The 23,299-nt window shown below is 42.1% G+C and overlaps 1 protein-coding gene across 1 annotated transcript in view; it reads right to left on the bottom strand.

Moving 5' to 3' along the window:
- The window catches only part of LOC126095600 (odorant receptor 43a-like), a 105,173-nt gene that overhangs the window by 44,113 nt on the left and 37,761 nt on the right, over positions 1 to 23,299 (bottom strand). The window contains exon 4 of the mRNA XM_049910372.1: positions 20,710 to 20,809. Within this exon, the coding sequence (XP_049766329.1) occupies positions 20,710 to 20,809 (100 nt within the window). The remainder of the gene's footprint in view (positions 1 to 20,709; positions 20,810 to 23,299) is intronic.

The following is a 23,299-nucleotide window of genomic DNA, read 5'->3' as shown; positions in this document are numbered from 1 at the left end:
CACACTCCCAACAAAGGTCTTTATTAACCGCTTCCTTAACGACAGACTTATCATATTTGATGTGAGGAGTCCTTTCCTTTTATAGAATGCAATCCTTGCCTGATTTATTCTACTTATTACATCTTTCCTACTACGACCATCTGATGTTATTCTGCTTCCCAAGTAGACAAAGTCTTGTATTTCTTTCAGCTTCTCTCCATTCAGCCTTATATTCGTAATTGCTTGATTATTTTGTTTGCTTGCAACTAAGATTTTTGTTTTTGACTTATTAATTTTCATGTTGTACCGTGTAGCAAGAGTGTTTTCCATTTCCTCCAACACTACTTGTAATTCTTCCTCATTTTCCGCTAGGACAGCAATGTCATCCGCAAAACGCAGCATATCAACTATTTTTCCCTGGATCCTGATTCCATTAGCTTGTCCTAACTTTTCTCTGACCTCGTCCATTGCTTTCTGTATGTACATATTAAAGAGGACAGGGGAGAGTGCACATCCCTGTCTCACACCCTGTTTAATTTTTGCTTGTTGTTGATGTTCCCCACATCTCACTATTGCCACCTCTTCTTTGTATATGTTCCATATCGTTCTCCTGTCCTTATACTTAGCTCCAGTTTCCCTCAATATCTGGAATAGCTTTTTCCATTCAACCTTATCAAATGCTTTTTCGAGGTCAATAAATGCTATGTAGGTGTCCTTTCCTTTTTCCATTCTTTTTTCTATTATGAGCCTTAGGGCCATAATGGCTTCTCGCGTACCTCTCCCTCTTCTAAAGCCAAACTGGTCTTCTGTGAGCATGCATTCCACGTTCCCTTCAATTCTTCTGAGGAGGATGGTCGTCAAAATTTTTGATGCATGTGATGTTAGGCTGAGGGTTCTGTATTGTGCACACGATTTTGCTGGCATTTTCTTTGGTAATGGAACAATAATACAGTTTTTGAAGTCCTCAGGCAGCTCTCCAGTATCATATATTTGGCAGATTAATTTATACAATTTATCTTTTATTTCTGTTCCAGCTGCTTTGATGATTTCTGCAGGCAATGAGTCAATTCCTGGTGCTTTTCCGTGCTTAAGTGCCTGTAGTGCCTGATCAAATTCAGACCTTAGTATGCTGTCTCCTAGTTCATCTTTATCTACTTCGTCCTCACTTTCAATCATGTCATCTTGTACGTTGCCTCCATATAATTTCTCTAGGTATTCCTTCCACGTAAGTGCTATATCTTCATGATTATACACCATCTTATTATCCTCTCTTATCAGGGCATTACATCTAGTCCTTTGTCCTCCTGAGAAGAAGCGTTTCACTGTTTTGTATGCTGATTCAAGGTTCCCTTTCTTCAGAAGGTCTTCAACTTCTTTGCATCTGTCTTCAAGGAATCTTTCTTTTACTTGCTTCAACTTCCCGTTGATTTTGTTCCTAAGCACTCGGTATGCCATTTTCCCTTCTTCCGTTTCATTATTTTTGAGCTTCCTTCTTTCCTCAAACATAAGTATTATTTCATCAGTTATCCACTCCTTCCTCTTTTCAGGTTTTTGTTTTCCAATTATCTCTTCAGCTGCTTTTATTAGGCCATCTCTCATATTTTCCCAATGTTGTTCTACATTCTCTATAGGATGCTGTTGAATTAGATCCTTAGCCCTTTCTTGGAACTCCTTCTGCGTCTCACGGTTTCCAAGCTTCCCTATATCCAGTTTTCCATTTCCTATTTTCTTCCTTATGCATTTGAACTTGAGTCGGCATTCCGCAACAACCATGTTGTGATCACTCACAATATCTGGGCTTGCGTATGCTCTAGAGTCTTTTAGTTGATTTCTAAGTCTATTTTTGACTAGAATGTAATCAATTTGGTATCGTTCTCTATCCCCTGGTGACTTCCAGGTGTATCTTCTACGGGGGTGATGTTGAAACCACGTGTTCGATATTATCAGTTGATTCCTGTTACAAAATTCTATAAGTCGGTCTCCTCTATCATTCCTTTTACCAAGGCCGTAGCGTCCAACAGCTGGCTGTACCTCTTTATCTCCTACTATTGCGTTCCAGTCTCCCATAATTATTAAATTTGTTTCTCCTTTGATTCCTCTCATGGCTCCATTTAACTCTTCATATACAGCTTCAACTTCCTCATCCTCCTGGTTTGTGGCAGGCATATAGACCTGTATCACAACCGTCTCTGTAGGTTTGGTATCCAGACTGACAAAGGAAACTAACACCGGAAAAAGAAGAGGATGCTGATAATCCATCATATGGGGCAGGAATGCATTGAAAAACTTTGGAAGCCATTTCCTGTAACTTTAAAATGTTCATCTTTGAGGAACATTTTCTCGAAAACTTCTAACAATACATTAATGAAATTTATACACAATATTGTTTACTTCTTTTCCTTCATTTTTATAACAAATTGTAAAAAAAATATTGTATAATTCAAGAGTTATAAAAGAAAAAGTGCAAAATTTTAGAGAAAAAAATAAGCATCTGTTTAAAAAAATTGTAAACAAAAACCATTAAATATTTCTTAACATGGCCTTACAGCTTTGTAGAGAAATATTCACTGAACATGTAGTCCAAATTTCAGAGCAATATGTTTAACAGTTTTGGAAAAAAATTGTGCTTTCTACTTGCTAAAATTAACATGGAGGAGATAGATCGTTCAGGCTCCCCCTAACCTGGACAGCATTGGCCGGTCAGCTGGTACAGCTAGCCTGCATTGACATGCCCAGCTGCAGTTTACACGTAAAAAGGGACGAGCAGAGGAGCAATACAGCTTCGAATGTCATTTAATTTTTAAGCAGAATGAAATAATATACTGCAAATCTCCCACAATACGCTCCTTTGACGACTAGACGAAAACAGCAACACGTTATCGTTTTTAGGTAATATATTATTTTAATTAAAAACAAGAATGATGAAAATTCATGACTTAACCACAGGGTAATTTTTCTGCTTAAGTTGTGTGTAACGTAAGAGAGTGTTGAAGGATTTCACCTCGTAGGTAAATATTGAAGCCACAGTCAGTCCTCTGGTAATCTCCTAGCTCCTTCCTTATCCAAATCCGAGAAATACATTTTAGTTCTGGAAGTGTCACCTGCTACGTTCATAACGAGCCTATCAACAACAGAATCTACGAAGCCAACCAGACGCAGCATGTACTCTTCTCTTATGACGAGTCGCTCTATATCCTGCCAGCGTTCGGCAGTGAGGTGTGAAAAAACTGCGTGCGTTTGTTCCAGTACGTCTGGCAGCTTAACTTCTCGGGGCAAATCTCGCGGCTTGGCTCCAAATCGGTTTTGATGGGTTCATACTGTAATGGTACAGTAGCAAATGAAAAATGCAGAATCTGTATGATGTGGTCGATGCTGTGAAAATGATTGTTTTTCGTGTTTCTACGATACTTAGCTACGTCTGTGGTACTAAAGGATTGACATAGATCAAATAAAGAGGATTTTTACCTTAAAAATTAAATGATTTCTAAATGTAAACAACTTTTACGAACTTTCATAAAACATCGATAACTAAGAATTTATATTTGAAATGGAAACAGGATTTTCGAGTCCATTATGTAATTGAAAGACGTGCATTATTCATAAAAAATGATGAAGAATTTTATAATTACGAGATGTAGGAATTTAAAAGTGAACGAGAAAAATAAATGCTAGTGGGGAGATTTGCACCAACGCATGAATAACTGTATTTGGCTCACATTCCATTACGCTAGCGACTGCGCTATACATTCAAGAAGCGTATATTTATTGACTGCGTTATATATCGCTGGAAAAACTTCAAAGCCAATAATCTCCTAAATATATGATAAACATTAAGAACAGCGCATTTCTCGGCACTTTTAACCGTTCAAATGGCTCTGAGCACTATGCGACTTAACGTCTGAGGTCATCAGTCCCCTAGAACTTAGAACTACTTAAACCTAACTAACCTAAGGACATCACACACATCCATGCCCGAGGCAGGATTCGAACCTGCGACCGTAGCGGTCACGCGGTTCCAGACTGAAGCGCCTAGAACCGCACGGCCACACCGGCCGGCCTTTTAACCGTATTCCACACTAGTGTTTCTCTACGGAACAGAAAGTAGCCTCAGCCATTTTCATACTGTGCATTAACAACGCGACAATCAGAGCACAACGCTGCAGATGCTGTGACTGTACACAATTTTTGAAATAAAAACTACGTAGTTAAAGCGTGATTAAGAAAAACGTTGATGGCTGTTAATACATTTGCATATCTTTAAGTTTCATTTAACATAACTTAGTAATAAGATATCTAATACAGAAGTAGGGCCGGCCGGTGTGGCCGTGCAGGCGCTGCAGTCTGGAACTGCGTGAGCGCTACGGTCGCAGGTTCGAATCCTGCCTCGGGCATGGATGTGTGTGATGTCCTTAGGTTAGTTAGGTTTAAGTAGTTCTATGTTCTAGAGGACTGATGACCACAGATGTTAAGTCCCATGGTGCTCAGAGCCATTTGAACCCATTTTGGACATAAGTAGGACCTACTTCCAAGAGCGTAACAACACCAGTGTACGTGTGCTACGGCTTCCGACCAATCATTGAGTTTATGTTTGTTTGCATCAGGTTTATTTTTATGATGAAGGGATTATAGTATCATTATTACTATTACATCAAAAATCAAAATTTATTTTTATTATTGGAAAAAAAGAAATTTTACATCAAACCTAGTAAATGTTGTCAATTAAAAAACAAATAACTCTGCAGCTTCAAACTCTATTATTATGACTTCTAATTTCGCTGATGAAACATTTGGCTTCTAAAACATCAACACTTCACTATAACGTGAAAATTGTTGCTCCGAGTCTGTATTTGAATATGAGAGCCGAAGTGCCTTCAGCACAACAAGCCCCATATCCCGACACTTTTATACAACTTATCTTGCCTAAAAAAGACATGTGGTGATATCTTTAATACAGCACATCAATTAAACTTCATATTTTCGCAGTACACAAGTATAAATATGAAAACCACCGAACACAGTAATTTTGTTCATTATGGCACCTGATGAGTTTGCAATCACAGCACAGAACATATGACGTCACAAACACGTGTTTCCGGTGGTCCAACAGAACACTGAGAATTTTTATTTCAATAATTGCTCAGTGTTATTTTTACTATTTTGTGAAAAGAAGTATGTGGTGACAGCCTGATGAGTAACATATTTCGAAGTCTGACTGACCGATAATAGCAAACACAGCTGGTGCCATGTATAGTGTAGTGTTTGTGAAGCTAAAATGACGTATTTGTTGGTTTTCGTGTTTATCTAGCGTACAAAAAAAAAAAAAAAAAAAAAAAAGAGTCCGTTGACGCACTACATTAAAGGGTCACTCCAAAATGCGTCGTTTTTGCACGATTTGTTGTATAAAAAGATGGGAAAATATGATTTTGCTACATACACGGTGGTCAGAGACAGTCTGAAAAGCTTATAAGGATGTTGCAGGGCAGGTTGCCCTGAGAAATAAGTCAATGGTAATTAACTCGAAAACGGCCCACCGTATCGAATATTTTTATAACAATTATTTCTTAGCACAGCCTACTCTGCAACACCCTTAAAAGGTTTTTCATACTGTTTGTGATCACCAAGTATAATTGTTATTGTCTGACGTCACATCTAGGCATCAATTCCTTGCGGGGGAAATAAATGGTCATTTTAAAAGTTACATGTGTACCTCAACATTGAGAAAGAGGTCTAGATCGAAATTTAGCATTAAATAACAGTCAGTTACCAGTATTAGTAACCAGCTACCTTCACATTTACATTTCTAGACGGGAACGAAGAAATCATAAAATTCTGCATATTTTGCGAAAACCGCCAGATTAGCATTATGTCTGTAAAAACATCTTGTTTCATGTTATTTTTCGTGTTATCATTCGCGCGAAATTGTCTGGCCCTAGTGATTGGACTCACGATTTAGTCTGATTAGAACTGTCCCTAATGGTGATGTAGTATTCCAAAGCGAAGGAGTCCCTGTTCGCAAAGCTCGCATCGTCCAGGGCTCGTTTTGTGAGCACGAGGATGAATTGTCGCATCACACCTGGCCATCATAGTTGCCAGGTCTCAGTATTATTGAGCCTTTGTGGCTTATTTTGGGGAGAAAGATGCGTGATCGGCGTCCACCTCCATCTTCGTTACTTGGACTTGCCACTATTTTGCACGAAGAGTTATATAGTATTGCATGGAAATCATACAGGATCTGTATTTATCCATTCCCAGACGACTCGAAGATATTTCGATTGATAGCCGTATTAGACATGCCAATGCGTTGTATTTTAGGCGTTTCTGTATTTTTCCCAGCCGCTGTACATAAAAAAACGAGGTTTGGAACATAAATAGTGGCAACTATTTATTCACAACCGATACATGTTTGCACCTGTTACTGTCCTTCAAAGTAGTCACCAGCTTCGTGCAGAACCCGTTGCCAGCGATGTGGAAGAGCCTGTTCTGTTGATGGTGCGAATGGAGTGGTTCTCGTGTACGGCTGTGATGGTGTTATCCTAACGCATTACGTTCCTCCACGGCAGACCGTCAATGCACAGTATTACTATTCGTTTTTGGATCATCACCTGCGACCAGCTTTACGAAAGAAGCAGCGACACTTTCTGCGTAACCCACCCATCATTTTGCACGACAATGTGCGGGCGCATACAGCTGTGGCTGCTCTGTTCGGTCGATGGGACTGAGAAGTACTGTACCACCCACCATACTCCCTGGACTCAAGTCCTTGTGACTTTGATTTGATTCCGAATATGAAGGAATTGGCTTCAGAACTGTTCCAGAGGTTCAACAGGCAGTAGACCGCTCCATTCGCATCATCAACAGAACAGGCTATGCTAGCTGTATAATAGGCCTTCCATATCTCTGGCAACAGGTTCTACACATCGCTGGTGACTACTTTAAAGGACAGTAACAGGTACAAACATGTAACTCTGTTTTTATCGGTTGTGAATAAGTACTTGCCACTATTTAAGTTTCAACCCTCGTATAATCTAGAAAATGCAGATGCAAGAGATTAATTCAAAGAATCGTAAGTAAATCTGATTTATCCAAGGAGTGCATCACAGAGGGGTTAATTGCTGAAATACTAAGAGTGTACGTTTGAAGAAGTGTTGGGCAGTATACAGTGGTGTGCAGAGGTTGAGGTCGAAAGTAACTTTCGCAAATGTGTCACTGCCAAGTAACATAGCTCTATGAAACTTGGACCGTATACAGAGAGAACTCCTAAGTACAGTACAGGAGGTAACTGAATGACAGGCGCAACGAGAGGAACAGAAATGACATTTTTATTCAGATACAATAATTACCCTGAAGTCACCGTGATTTACGAGGGTCTCTGGGCATTAGAAAAGGTGGGAGAGGGCTCTTAGTAGGATGTGCGTTCACCAAGAACAGAAAAGAGTTCTTGTGGTAGGGTGTTCCATTCCTCCACTAATGCGATTGACATATGCTGGATGGCCGATGGTGCATGTGAACATTCTGGAATACGTCTCGCCAACGCTCGACTTGATTTAAGTCGCCGGGAAGGGCAAGCCAGTTGATTTCGCCGAATATCCTCGCGTTCTAAGAGTTTCTCCACAAGCGCTGTTCAATGCAGTCGCGCAATGTCATCCACAGTAATGAAGTCAGGTCCGAATGCAACTCTGAAAGACGCACATGGGGAAGGAGTACAGTGTCACAACAACGCTGATCGGTGAGTGTAACGTATTCAAAGATCTGGAGGTTAGTACGCCCATGCTACATTAGGCCTCTCCACACCATAACACCTGGAAAACCACAACGATCATATCCGACAGCGTTCCTGGGCATGTTAAGTGTTTCCATCTCTCGCCGTATAATGGTACGTCCAGTGTCACTACTCAGACAGAATCTATTCTCGTCCGAGAAGAGCAAGCGACTCCACTCCTCGTTGTTCCAGTCCTTGTGCTCCTGGCACAAAAGCAAACGACACCGCCCATGTGTGGTTGTGAACAGAACACAATACGCTGGTCGTTGGTAGAAGAGACTAACTCCATGTAGTCACCGTGCTACTCTGGAGCCTCAGATTGCGTGCCTATTAGTCCTGTTAAATGGGCTGCAATAATAAATAATAATGTCGTGTGACGAGGGCCTCCCGTCGGGTAGACCGCTCGCCTGGTGAAGTTTTTCGATTTGACGCCACTTCGGCGACTTGCACGTCGATGGGGATGAAATGATGATGATCAGGACAACACAACACCCAGTCCCTGAGCGGAGAAAATCTCCGACCCAGCCGGGAATCGAAACCCCTTAGGATTGACAGTTTGTCGCGCTGACCAATTTTTTTTTCTTTTTGCATTTTGTTCGGTATTGTTCGTTGCGTTTGGTCGGGGCGGACGTCACAAGACATCAGTTTTTTATTACAGAGGGCGAGCAGCCCTATGACCGAACACGCTGACCACCGCAGTGCACCGTAACTGCTCACTGATTGACACACACTGTCTTCTGCCATTATTTTAACCGCCTCTTCCTGTTAGCTCCTCTCCTCCTTCAACTGCCTCGAGTTGCGGGGCCATCACCATTTGGCGGTATATTGATCCTTCCCATGCGCCATTTGCAAATGGAGCTGGTAAGGAGGGAGGGAATTACAGTCGTAGCAGAAGTACCCTCCACCACACACAGTGGCGTGTGACGTGTGGAGTACAGATGTGGACGTCAATATAAATGTCTGAGGTTCTTCATTTACAACAGTAAAAGCATCAGCTCCACAAGAATTGTATTTAAACTAGTGGTAACGGGTTTTAGAAGATAGCACTCATTAAATTCGGACGTATAACAGTTATGGTACTGACGCTACAGAATTCCCTCTCAGTTTTGTGGAGGAAGATAAGTCCGTGCCGCCTAAATCATTGAAATACCACTAGCAACATCTCACGGATGGAGCTACTGCATGGAACCCCTCAGCTTTTCTCGGCGTGACTGTGTTATAGCGTACTGTCTCGCTCTCATCCTAGTTGTTAATTTCATTTTTGCAGACGACATTTTCATTGTGTTCTGTGTTACGCCTGCTCGCTGCGTGGACACCAGTCAGATTTCCTGGAGCAACATCAGAGTACGCAGCACCTAAAGAGGACGACTGGATCGGTACTCGAAATATCGTGTATATAAATGGAATTCACAAGACTGAGCACCCGAAAGCGGACCGTAGAACGACTGCATTTCGTCTGTGCAAGACATTCTCGAAAACTCCCGTCTAACTCCATCCCCAAATGTGATTATATCCGTGAATTTTTTTTAATTTTAGAAGAGTACTGAAGAGTGTGTAAGTCACAACAATAAACTACACGTCGAAGAATATATACTTATATGGATATGGTGTCTGTTCTTTCGGACATGTCCGAAAGGTCAGACACCATATCCACATAAGTATATAGTTCTGGCAATACCGGCCATGACCTTCCTCTTCTGTGCGGATGCACACATATTACCCGAACTCTTACGGTACTTGGTAAGAATGTCTTCCACGAGTAATGCGTGTGTTGGGTAGGGACACTACGAATCTAGTGTGTGGGCATATAAGGTGAGAATGTGGGTCTCGCTGGAGACGTGCGCGAGGTAGTCCCTGCAGTCGCACTACCCTCTGTACCTTTGGTGGCTCAGATGGATATTGAACGTATAGCACAGTTGGTAGTGTATTGCCGGCACGGTAGCTCAGCGTGTTCGGTCAGATGGCTGCGTGCTCTCTGTAATAAAATAGAAACTAAGTCAAAGAATCAACAATCAACTTGAACGGATGACTTGTGATGTCCACCCGGACCAAAGGCAACGAACTATATCGAAAAAAAAAAGATGGATAGAGCGTCCGTCATGCAAGCAGGAGATCCCGGGTTCGAGTCCCGCTCGGGGCACACGTTTTCACCAGTCCCCGTTGATATATATCAACGCCTGTCAGCAGCTGAAAGTGTTAATATATAATTCTAACACGTCGAAGAACGTCGTCTAGAAGAAATGAGGACAGATTTCAGTAGAGTATTGACTGATACATTGGTAGATCTACACTGCCCTATAGAAACAAACCAGAAGACGTGTTCGAATGTCTATGTAACGTCGTACACGTTCACATCATCGGTGCGTGTGGAAATGATTTCTGTCATTTTCTGTGATACGGAACAAACACCAGCGTATATTAGTGTTGTTAATTTTAATATTGTTTTCTAGTGTTGTTTCCAGGCCTGGTGGGATATATAAGGGGGCTTGAACAACATCAGATGTTGAGTGATCACTGTGGAGGACATAGAGATGCTACACACTGGTGAGAGACAGCGTTATTAGTATTCGACAGTTTGAAAAGAGACTTCATTGTGGGTCTCCATTTGGCCGCTGGGCGAATCGTGCAATACCAGATTTCTGCGGCATTCGGATGTGACAATGGGCCAACGTAGGTCTGCATGAAAAAGTGAGCACAGGCATTCTCGCCTCCGAAGTTCTGCTCGACCACGTCTGAACAGTAGAATGGGGAAGCGCCGTACTGTACACCAAGAAAATCGTAACCGCTTGACATCTTCACCTGCCACCCGAGAACAAGTAATTGACTCCCTAGAACATTCTGTGGCATCCCGCACAATTGGTCGGAGATTACCAGCAGCCACAGTAACGAATTACCGTCACAGGCGTCGGCAGCCGTTAACACCATAACATAGACGGCTGTGTTTAGAGTGGTGCCGTCATCGGCAAGCGTGGGTTTCTGCTGAACGGCATTAAAATGTATTCAGCGAAGAATCGCGGTTCTGCACTATCCCAGATAACCATTGTCGGCGAGTATGGCGGCGACGTGGGAAGGGGTCTTATTCTTCCAGTGTTTTGGAGAAGCACGGAAGTGTTATTCCTGGCGTCGTGGTGTGGAGAGCCATCTGGTGTGACGGCAAACTTTGATGACACCACAATACGTCACGGACATCCTGCATCCTCATATATAACTTCTCGTGCAATATTATAGTGGCGTCATTTTTCAACAGGGCAGAGTTCATTCACCCGTGGCCCGTGTCTCTGCAAACAGCCTGCGTGTTTCCGATGTACTACCGCGACCAGCAAGATCCCCAGATCTGTTCTCCATAGAACACCTCTGGGACACCCTCGGCCGTCAATCCCATTCCAGTGCCTTATCCAGCACAAAGACTTGAGGCTCTCTAATGCTATGAAGAATAATATTTATTATAGCGCCAGTTCCTGGGACAAACAGTGATTTCTTAGGGGCATTTGGCAACTATAATTTAGAGGCGGCAGAGGAGTTGGCCGCTGAAGAGAAGCCAACTACAGTAAACGAATGCGATTCCCAACATGTGACAAAACAGTTTGAGCAATCTTGCTGTTGTTCTTCTGTAACCCACGGATCACTGGGGCCTTGCATTAAGCTGAATTTATCCTGTTTCTAATGTTAGAATAGATACACAAGCAAATTATCTGGTGTGCTAGTCGCGGGTGAAGCGTTTCAATTGTCTAAATTTTTAGTGATGGCCTCCTCCCATTGAAGAGCTCGACACCAGTAGGGCGGCGCAGTGGGTAGGATGACGTTTCAAATTATCGTCCCGCCACCCAGCTATTTTTATTTTCCTAAGTCGCTTAAGGAAAATCTTTGGATGGTTTCTCTGAGAAGAGCGTAGACTTTCCACATCCTTCCTGAATCCCGGCTTGTGCTCTAATGATCTCGTTGTCGACGGGACGTTAAATCCGTATCTTCCTCCATTCCCTCGGATATTTGCAAACTTATGTCAATGAAATGTGATTAATATCATATCACTTTTAGATGGTGATCAACATTATGTAAGCAGCAAGTGTTCATCAAGTGATGTCCTACGTAACGTTAAAACTACAAACATTTTGTGTTTGAAGATACCAGTACAAGATGTTTTGCAAGTAAGAGTATCCAAATAGGTGAATATTTCATTGTATGAGGGGTGCTATCAATATCTTTTTCCAAGAGAAGTTTGATAAACTATTATTCAAAAAGCTAAACTTACTTCATCAAACCAAAACTATTCACACTTGACAATAATATACCTTAAGATAAAACTAAGTCCCAATCGCAGAAAAAATTATTCGAAAATAGCAATTTGACTTAAATTCTTGCTTGATGGCCATTTAAATGAAGCTGTATTTTGCGTTCAAAAAATGGTGCAAATGGCTCTGAGCACTATGGGACTTAACTTCTCAGGTCATCAGTCCCCTAGAGCTTAGAATTATTTAAACCTAACTAACCTAAGGACATCACACACATCCATGCCCGAGGCAGGATTCGAACCTGCGACCGTAGCGATTTTGCGTCAAGTTGATAGTGTAATCGCGATCTTCACTGTCGCTATTCCAGGCATTTCTTACAGATATGGGTGCCGGATTAGCGGAAGTGGCGGAAAATTGAGAATGTCTGACAGTTAATATAAACACATAGCGGCTATATTTTATTAAATCCTAAGATACATTTATTTTCATAGAAAACGAGGTTCTTGAATGTGTAAATAGTAGTATCGTTCACTATGAAACATGTCCCGAAATTTTTTGTTGTCGCAATGATGATAGGCTACGCGGCGCCGGCATACAACAGCTACACAAGCATTACACCAGTACCGCACGTATCTGGTTGCTGCGTAATGTTCTCCAGGAAGATGTCTGCAGCTTCAGCAACAGCAGTGTGAGAAACCTTCATGTTTTCTCCTCCTATTTTCCCTCCCTGTCATCATTACTTTCTTGCACACTTTCAATTATTTCTTCATCTGTTAAAATTCGATCTAACTTACAGTTTTCCCCATTCAGCTACTTAGTAATTTGTTCTTCATTAATTTCTCCTCCTCCAGGAATGTACAGCATTGTTTAGTGTTGTAATTAACGAACAATATTGTTGCACACGGTGATTTATTGTTGTGCGCGTCGTTTCTGGTTGAAGCTTTACAGGCCAGATATGGGTAGGATTATTGAGAGGCCGAACTACTGAGAGCTCGATTAGCGAGAGTTTAATGGGGAACACTGAAGAATGGGATACACCCCGTCGGCTTTGACTAATTACTTCACAAGTTACCACAGATAAGGCACTGCAAAGATTAAAAAGCATAGATGAAGGTGAAAGGGTCCTGTGGCCACCTTTCATTAGTCCGGTAGCCCATTTTCACTAGCATTTCTCTTTCTTTTCCTTGTTTATCTTTTCCCATAACTCTCATAGTGGTGTGATTGAATGAATGTGGTTGTGTGTCACGGTGCTAGATGGTGGCGTAGTCTGCTGCAGAAGGTCTGCGATAGTGATACAGATTCAGCAGCAATTTTACAGAATAGCCAACTCTCGTAGTGGTCAAATAGGCAAAGAGGTTTGCGCTACTTGTGAGAAATCCACCTGTGTTAGGTTGGTGGCGGAAATGGCATCTTTGGGGTTTCTGGTCCATGCGGAGCGTGGAGGAGGCTGGAGATGAAAAAGGGAGGCAGTCTGCCGCCGGTACAGGAAGCGTCCACAACTGTGCTCCAGTCGAAGAAGGGTGAGTTAGACTGACCGCGTAGCGCGTTGTTACTTGGCGAGGGGAGAGCTGTTAGCTTTTGGGTCTCGCTTTTCAACTCTGAAAGATTGCTTTGCCTTGTCGTAGCAAGGAATGCAAAACTTTGGCAGATTTTTCTTTTAGCAAATTTCTATAGCAGACTTGGATCCGCCGGAAGAGCGTGGGGAGCCGACCACGTGGTTGAACATTAAAGTTTGTTGGGCTACCGTCATCACTAACTGTCCGGTCTCATGTTTGTTTTAAAGAATGTTAACTGTTCATGATTGTGTGATGTGATATTGTTGCAACTTGGCCACGATACCTAGAAATTGCGTCTCCACAAACCACGTGGGCATGCGGGTGTACTGCGAAACGTGTACCGTTTCACGAGTTATTGCGATCAGTTATCAGGCAACAGCAGTTGTATGAATGATTCACACCAATGATTTTAGATGTAGATTATAACGGTGTATGTATCGATGCTTTTCTTTAATGTTTTAGGAATTAATGTTATCACGAATTGTGTACATGCCTCACATCCATATCTTAGGAATAAATGATTTTATACACAATTTTCTCTTGCATTCCGAGATTACGTTTTTGCACCTAAGCCAATCATCTCGTAGCTTCCCTGTTAGCATATCCAACGCGTTTCCTTACGCACAGGTCGAGTGATTAGTTTCCCCTTTTATTTTAAAACAAATGCTTTACATTAAGTCTTATTTTCAGGTGTGTTGCTGGGAGCTGATCTTCTGCACAGTGTTCATGCATGTGCTATTTTATTTTAAATGGTTGATTCTCGTGGACAGTGCACGGGAAATACTATTAATTACATCGCATCCCCTATGAGCGATATCACGACGTACGTATTTTTATGAGTTTTTGATCAAATTAATTTATTTTCCGACTCGGCCAAACCTTAGATTAGTTGTATGGTTAGAGTCGGTGGCGACCCTAATCTTCTCACGTTAATTTCACAATCAATAAGCATTTCCATTCCCACTCTTAACGTAATAACCCGTAGAAACAGGTTACTTACAAAGGTTGAGAAACAAAGGAATGTGGTACAGAGAAAAACATCGTGAACATATATTACGTACATACATACTTCGGATGTCATGTTACGTACATCACTTTTTTTCACAGCACAAAAGCCTAGTGTCCTATTCTTCAGATGACCTACGTAGGTTAACTGAAGGATTGGATACCAGTGCTAGCGAAAGCAAGATAAAGCGGCATACGTAACATTGGCTTGGAGTACCTCATTTGACATACACTCCTGGAAATGGAAAAAAGAACACATTGACACCGGTGTGTCAGACCCAACATACTTGCTCCGGACACTGCGAGAGGGCTGTACAAGCAATGATCACACGCACGGCACAGCGGACACACCAGGAACCGCGGTGTTGGCCGTCGAATGGCGCTAGCTGCGCAGCATTTGTGCACCGCCGCCGTCAGTGTCAGCCAGTTTGCTGTGGCATACGGAGCTCCATCGCAGTCTTTAACACTGGTAGCATGCCGCGACAGCGTGGACGTGAACCGTATGTGCAGTTGACGGACTTTGAGCGAGGGCGTATAGTGGGCATGCGGGAGGCCGGGTGGACGTACCGCCGAATTGCTCAACACGTGGGGTGTGAGGTCTCCACAGTACATCGATGTTGTCGCCAGTGGTCGGCGGAAGGTGCACGTGCCCGTCGACCTGGGACCGGACCGCAGCGACGCACGGATGCACGCCAAGACCGTAGGATCCTACGCAGCGCCGTAGGGGACCGCACCGCCACTTCCCAGCAAATTAGGGACACTGTTGCTCCTGGGGTATCGGCGAGGACCATTCGCAACCGTCTCCATGAAGCTGGGCTACGGTCCCGCACACCGTTAGGCCGTCTTCCGCTCACGCCCCAACATCGTGCAGCCCGCCTCCAGTGGTGTCGCGACAGGCGTGAATGGAGGGACGAATGGAGACGTGTCGTCTTCAGCGATGAGAGTCGCTTCTGCCTTGGTGCCAATGATGGTCGTATGCGTGTTTGGCGCCGTGCAGGTGAGCGCCACAATCAGGACTGCATACGACCGAGGCACACAGGGCCAACACCCGGCATCATGGTGTGGGGAGCGATCTCCTACACTGGCCGTACACCACTGGTGATCGTCGAGGGGACACTGAATAGTGCACGGTACATCCAAACCGTCATCGAACCCATCGTTCTACCATTCCTAGACCGGCAAGGGAACTTGCTGTTCCAACAGGACAATGCACGTCCGCATGTATCCCGTGCCACCCAACGTGCTCTAGAAGGTGTAAGTCAACTACCCTGGCCAGCAAGATCTCCGGATCTGTCCCCCATTGAGCATGTTTGGGACTGGATGAAGCGTCGTCTCACGCGGTCTGCACGTCCAGCACGAACGCTGGTCCAACTGAGGCGCCAGGTGGAAATGGCATGGCAAGCCGTTCCACAGGACTACATCCAGCATCTCTACGATCGTCTCCATGGGAGAATAGCAGCCTGCATTGCTGCGAAAGGTGGATATACACTGTACTAGTGCCGACATTGTGCATGCTCTGTTGCCTGTGTCTATGTGCCTGTGGTTCTGTCAGTGTGATCATGTGATGTATCTGACCCCAGGAATGTGTCAATAAAGTTTCCCCTTCCTGGGACAATGAATTCACGGTGTTCTTATTTCAATTTCCAGGAGTGTATGTACATATTTTACCTATGTCGGATTTTCACTTTCGCTAGTTACTAGTACCAACTGAAGAGTAGGATACTAGTAGAAGCGAAGGCAAAAAAAAAAAAGCCAACAATCGTTGATCTGCATAGGTCAACTCAAGAACTGGATCCTAGTACTAGTGCAGGCGAAAAATGCGACATACGTAAAATTTGTATCTTGTACCTATACAGGTCAACTGAAGAACAGGGTACTAGCGAAAATGAAAAAAGCGACAAAATAAAATTTGTAGACTGTACTTCATTTGACCTAAATAGGTCAGCTGAAAAATAGGATGCTAGTGCTAGCGAAGGCAAAAAGAGGCAACTAACGTAAAATTTGTATCCTTCACTTTAGATGACCTACATAGGCCAACTGAAGAGTAGGATACTAGTACTTGCTAAGGCTAAAAATTCGACATACATAAAATTCGTATCGTGTTCTTCAGTTGACCTATACAGGTCAAATGAAGAATAGGAGTAGCACTAGCGAAGGCAAAAAAGGCGACAAACGTAAAATTTATATCCTGTACTTCAGTTGACCCACATACGTCAACTGAAGAATAGGATACTAGTACTGGCGAATGCGAGAAATGCGATACAAGTAAAATTTGTATCCAGTACTTCAGCTGACCTACATAGATTAAATGATGTCTAGGATAATAGTACTAGCGAAGGTAAGAAATGCAACAAACCTATATAGGTCAACTGAAGAATGGGATACAACCTCCGTAGTTTAGTTGAGGTACAAGATGCCAGTGTTACGTGTTACGTTTTTCGCCTTGACTAGTACTAGTATCCTATTCTTCATTTGGCCTACGTAGTACAGCATACAAACCAATTGCAGAGGGATCAGCAACTGGAACGACTCAGTATCAGACAAATGTATAATTCAAAACATGTACACAAATAATTTAAAATTACCACAAGCGACAAGAAGCGTACATAATATCTATTTCTTAATAATACATTAATTTATTTTTATATACGATTATGATGCTTTGCTTCCCCGTGAACCATGGACCTTGCCGTTGGTGGGGAGGCTTGCGTGCCTCAGCGATACAGATGGCCGTACCGTAGGTGCAACCACAACGGAGGGGTATCTGTTGAGAGGACAGACAAACGTGTGGTTCCTGAAGAGGGTCAGCAGCCTTTTCAGTAGTTGCAGGGGCAACAGTCTGGATGATTGACTGACCTAGCCTTGCAACGTTAATCAAAACGGCCTTGCTGTGCTGGTACTGCGAACGGCTGAAAGCAAGGGGAAACTACGGCCGTAATTTTTCCCGAGGGCATGCAGCTTTAGTGTATGGATAAATGATGATGGTATCCTCTTGGGTAAAATATTCCGGAGGTAAAATAGTCCCCCTTTCGGATCTCCGGGCGGGGACTACGCAAGAGGACGTCGTTATCAGCAAAAAGAAAATTGGCGTTCTACGGATCGGAGCGTGGAATGTCAGATCCCTTAACCGGGCAAGTAGATTAGAAAATCAGAAAGGTAAATGGATAGGTTAAAGTTAGATATAGTGGGAATTAGTGAAGTTCATTGGCAGGAGGAACAAGACTTCTGGTCAGGTGACTACAGGGTTATAAACACAAAATCAAATAGGGGTCATGCAGGAGTAGGTTTAATAATGAATAAAAAAATAGGAGTGCGGGTAAGCTACTACAAACAGCATAGTGAACGCATTATTGTGGCCAAGATAGACACGAAGCCCACGCCTACTACAGTAGTACAAGTTTATATGCCAACTAGCTCTGCAGATGATGAAGAAATTGAAGAAATGTATGATGAGAGAAAAGAAATTATTCAGGTAGTGAAGGGAGACGAAAATTTAATAGTCATGGGTGACTGGAATTCGAGAGTAGGAAAAGGGAGAGAAGGAAACATAGTAGGTGAATATGGATTGGGGCTAAGAAATGAAAGAGGAAGCCGCCTGGTAGAGTTTTACACAGAGCATAACTTAATCATAGTTAACACTTGGTTCAAGAATCATGAAAGAAGGTTGTATACATCGAAGAATCCTGGAGACCCTTGAAGGTATCAGACAGATTATATAATGGTAAGACAGAGATTTAGGAACCAGGTTTTAAATTGTAAGACATTTCCAGGGGCAGATGTGGACTCTGACCACAATCTATTGGTTATGAAGTGTAGATTAAAACTGAAGAAACTGCATAAAGGTGGGAATTTAAGGAGATGGGACCTGGATAAACTGAAAGAACCAGAGGTTGTAAAGAGTTTCAGGGAGAGCACAAGGGAACAATTGACAGGAATGGGGGAAAGAAATACAGTAGAAGAAGAATGGGTAGCTCTGAGGGATGAAGTAGTGAAGGCAGAAGAGGATCTAGTAGATGAAAAGACGAGGGCTAGTAGAACTCCTTGGGTAACAGAAGAAATATTGAACTTAACTGATGAAAGGAGAAAATATAAAAATGCAGTAAATAAAGCAGGCAAAAAGGAATACAAACGTCTCAAAAATGAGATCGACAGGAAGTGCAAAATGGCTAAGCAGCGATGGATAGAGGACAAATGTAAGGATGTAGAGGCTTATCTCACTAGGGGTAAGATAGATACTGCCTACAGGAAAATTAAAGAGACCTTTGGAGAAAAGAGAGCCACTTGCATGAATATCAAGAACTCAGATGGAAACCCAGTTCTAAGCAAAGAAGGGAAAGCAGAAAGGTGGAAGGAGTATATAGAGGGTCTATACCAGGGCGATGTGCTTGAGCACAATATTATGGAAATGGAAGGGAATGTAGATGAAGATGAAATGCGAGATACGATACTGCATGAAGAGTTTGACAGAGCACTGAAAGACCTGAGTCGAAACAAGGCCCCGGGAGTAGACAACATTCCATTGGAACTACTGATGGCCTTGGTGTTGACAGATCTGAAAATTACCGAACTATCAGTTTAATAAGTCACAGCTGCAAAATACTAACGCGAATTCTTTACAGACGAATGGAAAAACTGGTAGAAGCCGACCTCTGGGAAGATCAGTTTGGATTCCGTAGAAATATTGGAACACGTGAGGCAATAGTGACCTTACGACTTATCTTAGAAGAAAGATTAAGGAAAGGCAAACCTACGTTTCTAGCATTTGTAGACTTAGAGAAAGCTTTTAACAATGTTGACTGGAATACTCTATTTCAAATTCTAAAGGTGGCAGGGGTAAAATACAGGGAGCGAAAGGCTATTTGCAATTTGTACAGAAACCAGATGGCAGTTGTAAGAGTCGAGGGACATGAAAGGGAAGCAGTGGTTGGGAAGGGAGTGAGACAGGGTTGTAGCCTCTCCCCGATGTTATTCAATCTGTATATTGAGCAAGCAGTATAGGAAACAAAAGAAAAATTCGGAGTAGGTATTAAAATCCATGGAGAAGAAATAAAAACTTTGAGGTTCGCCGATGACTCTGTAATTCTATCAGAGACAGCAAAGGACTTGGAAGAGCAGTTGAACGGAATGAACAGTGTCTTGAAAGGAGGATATAAGATGAACATCAACAAAAGCAAAACGAGGATAATGGAATGTAGTCGAATGAAGTCGGGTGATGCTGAGGGAATTAGATTAGGAAATGAGACACTTAAAGTAGGAAAGGAGTTTTGCTATTTGGGGAGCAAAATAACTGATGATGGTCGAAGTAGAGAGGATATAAAATGTACACTGGCAATGGCAAGGAAAGCGTTTCTGAAGAAGAGAAATTTGTTAACATCGAGTATAGATTTAAGTGTCAGGAAGTCGTTTCTGAAAGTATTTGTATGGAGTGTATCCATGTATGGAAGTGAAACATGGACGATAAATAGTTTGGACAAGAAGAGGATAGAAGCTTTCGAAATGTGGTGCTACAGAAGAATGCTGAAGATTAGATGGGTAGATCACGTAACTAATGATGAAGTATTGAATAGAATTGGGGAGAAGAGGAGTATGTGGCACAACTTGACAAAAAGAAGGGACCAGTTAGTAGGACATGTTCTGAGGCATGAAGGGATCACAAATTTAGCATTGGAGAGCAGTGTGGAGGGTAAAAATCGTAGAGGGAGACCAAGAGATGAATACACTAAGCAGATTCAGAAGGATGTGGGTTGCAGTAAGTACTGGGAGATGAAGAAGCTTGCACAGGATAGGGTAGCATGGAGAGCTGCATCTAACCAGTCTCAGGACTGAAGACCACAACAACAACAACAATGATGCTTTGCCACGGAAGATAACCAATTTATTATCTATGGCTCGAAAATAAACAAACTAATATTCATGGCTAAAATATGTCATTGGTCAAAGCCGACGAGTTGACCCCATCATTCAGTTGAAACGTTCAGCGTATAGAAATCGGGCACATTTTTTCTATACGTGCTTCAATGATGAAAGATGTTCCAAAATAACTTATAAGGCCCCTTGGTTCTAGTAATACCACATTTTATCATTACATCTTGTCTACGGACCTAGCTTGAGGAAACAACATTCACTTTCAGCAACAATTTTCCCTGTTTAGTTCTGCATGTATTGTTACGAATTAGCTTACCGTAGATCCAGCGAAGATGACGACGCAAATATTGAGCATGTTTAAAAAGAGAAGAACGAAAATAGAGTGAGTCATAGCTTTTTGCAGCTCTGCAACAGACCTGTAAATAACAAAAGCTAGCGTTAGTTATGTAAAAATCACAGAAATACTTCTCATATGGGATACCACTAGAACACCCTTACACCTAGTTTAAACCACAATTTACAGTTTAAGTTTCGTAATAAAATAGTTTTTTTGCGTAAGTTAGTTAAGATTAGCCGTAGTGTAGCTAACTTATTACTGTTTTTAAGTTATACACGCATACCATCTCACTTCCTTATCGCAGCCTGCTATACCTCGTCATTTCTAAGGGAGTGTGAATAAAATGCTACTACAAGCAACTCAGTTAGCTAACTCTTCAGGCTCCCAAAGGATTAAACTCAATCGCCTGCAGTTACAAACCAAATGAGAGTTGGAGAGACAAATGCCATCAATTTTGTTCTAAAGCATTTATTGCCCTTTGTTTAAATTATTTTTTCTTGTGCCTTCCTTCACTTCTGCACGGGAAGAATAGTGGAAGGAAAGTGAAGCACTAAGCAACGTATTCGATTCTACCTTGAGGAACTGACGTGAAAAACGTCGAAATAAATAAAAATACTGAAGGTGGAGCTGTTTAGAGCGAAATAAATCCCCGGCTTACGTGATGGTGAATTGGCCTTCTTCAGAGATTATTTCTCTAGAAAAGTAGACAGTTGCACTTATAAGTTACTGTGCAGTCTTGCGCGTGAGTTTTGTAATTAATGGTTTACAGTGAACCACGCTTGTCGGGTAACAAAAAGAGTTACAATAATTCAGAATTTGCTTGCAGTGTCACCGAGCGAGGTGGCGCAGTGGTTAGCACACTGGACTCGCATTCGGGAGGACGATGGTTCTATCCCACTTCCGGCCATCCTGATTTGGGTTTTCCGTGATTTCCCTAAAACGCTCCAGGCAAATGCCGGAATGGTTCCTTTGAAAGGGCATGGCCGATTTCCTTCCCCTTCCTTCCCTAATCCGATGAAACCGATGACCTCGGTGTTTGGTCTCTTCCCCAAACAATCCAATCCAATCAGATCTTGCAGTGTCCTAACCAAATCCAGCACTAATTCAGGCCACATCGAGCGTAAAATTATAAAGAACAGTTACTAATATAGTATGACCAAATACGAAACTTTAGGTTGAAATAGCGTGGCGGATCTGGAATTTTGGCAGACTACTAAATATTTGAGAAACTTAAATCTTCTTCTGGAATAGACATACCTCAGAGAAAACGACCATCTTGGATTTTAAGGACAAATCACAGCGTCATCCACTATGGTCACGAAAGAAATGTAGATATAAAATTCTTTAGTGGTGATGGAAATAAAAGAGTGAGTAACATATGCAGAACGCTTTAATGGAAAAACTCTTCTTATTTACACATAGCTAAAGTGAGGGCAATGAAGCTCATCCTTACCTTTGTTAATCTGGCTATCATATTTCAGTAAATTTTATGATGGCATCAGCTTGCGGCCTCCTAGTTTCAGTAACAGGTGTCTTTTTTATTTAATTCTTTTATTAATTTTAACTGTCCCTAAGTGGTTGTTGTACCAGGAACTAATTTCGAAACAACAAAGTTTGATGTAAATTGTCAGTGGTCGGTTCGCGTGGAGAGCTATCCGAGCCCAACTCGCGAGGCACACACGCAGCATAGCTTCGGCCAGAATCTTTCTTCTACCTTCAAGGAAAGGTCCTAGGTCGGATTCCCGGTCCATCACAGAATATTAGTCTGCCAGGAAGTTTTAAACGCACGCACGTTGCGCTGGAGAGTGAAATACTTACTCTACGACTAAACATGGTTTCAAAACAAAGACTTTTTAAGGAGAAGAAGCTATTATACACAATGCTGTTAAAATACACGAATATTTGTTTTGTGTATTTCGGAAGAACATTAAGTGAAACTTGTGGCTCTTACTCTCCAACACATAGCAGAGAGTGTTGTACCTAGAGGACAGTTTATCTAAAAACACATGATGTTTCCTGGTCGCTGTTCCAATCTTTACAATAACATGAAGGACAGCACATTAGAGACCACCACAAACAGTATCCGGAATATTTTACATTTTTAGTTGTTGAGAGAGGTGAGGTTGTGTTTTGTACAGCTTTTGTAAACATTGCAAATTCGACATATTTAAGTGCTGATAATATATGAAAGCTATTTTGAGCATACTGTTAATTCTTCAGTCACAAAGTTTTATGGTGAATAAAATTCTGTATATCTTTATAATTAGTTACATAACGTGTGGGCGGTTAAGCCATACTTCGTCAGACGTGCATCCTCTTGTAACTTGCAACAGGAAATCATTTTGCCATGGAAAACGTAATGTTTGCAAATGAACTGAGTTTCCTTAATGTCTTAACAATTTTCCCTGTCTCTAAAATGGAAATTTGTGTTAGTTGCCAATAGTTTCTATTTCAAAATGTTTTAACTTGTAACTGATTTTTGACAACAGTTCTACTTAATTTCATTTTACTTACTGACTGCTGATGTGTAATAGCGTAATAATAACGAACAGACTACGAAATACAATAT

This window comes from Schistocerca cancellata, chromosome 8 (genome assembly GCF_023864275.1).
Source record: "Schistocerca cancellata isolate TAMUIC-IGC-003103 chromosome 8, iqSchCanc2.1, whole genome shotgun sequence".
NCBI classification, from domain to species: Eukaryota; Metazoa; Arthropoda; class Insecta; order Orthoptera; family Acrididae; genus Schistocerca; species Schistocerca cancellata.
This window is presented reverse-complemented; position numbering and strand designations above follow the sequence as displayed.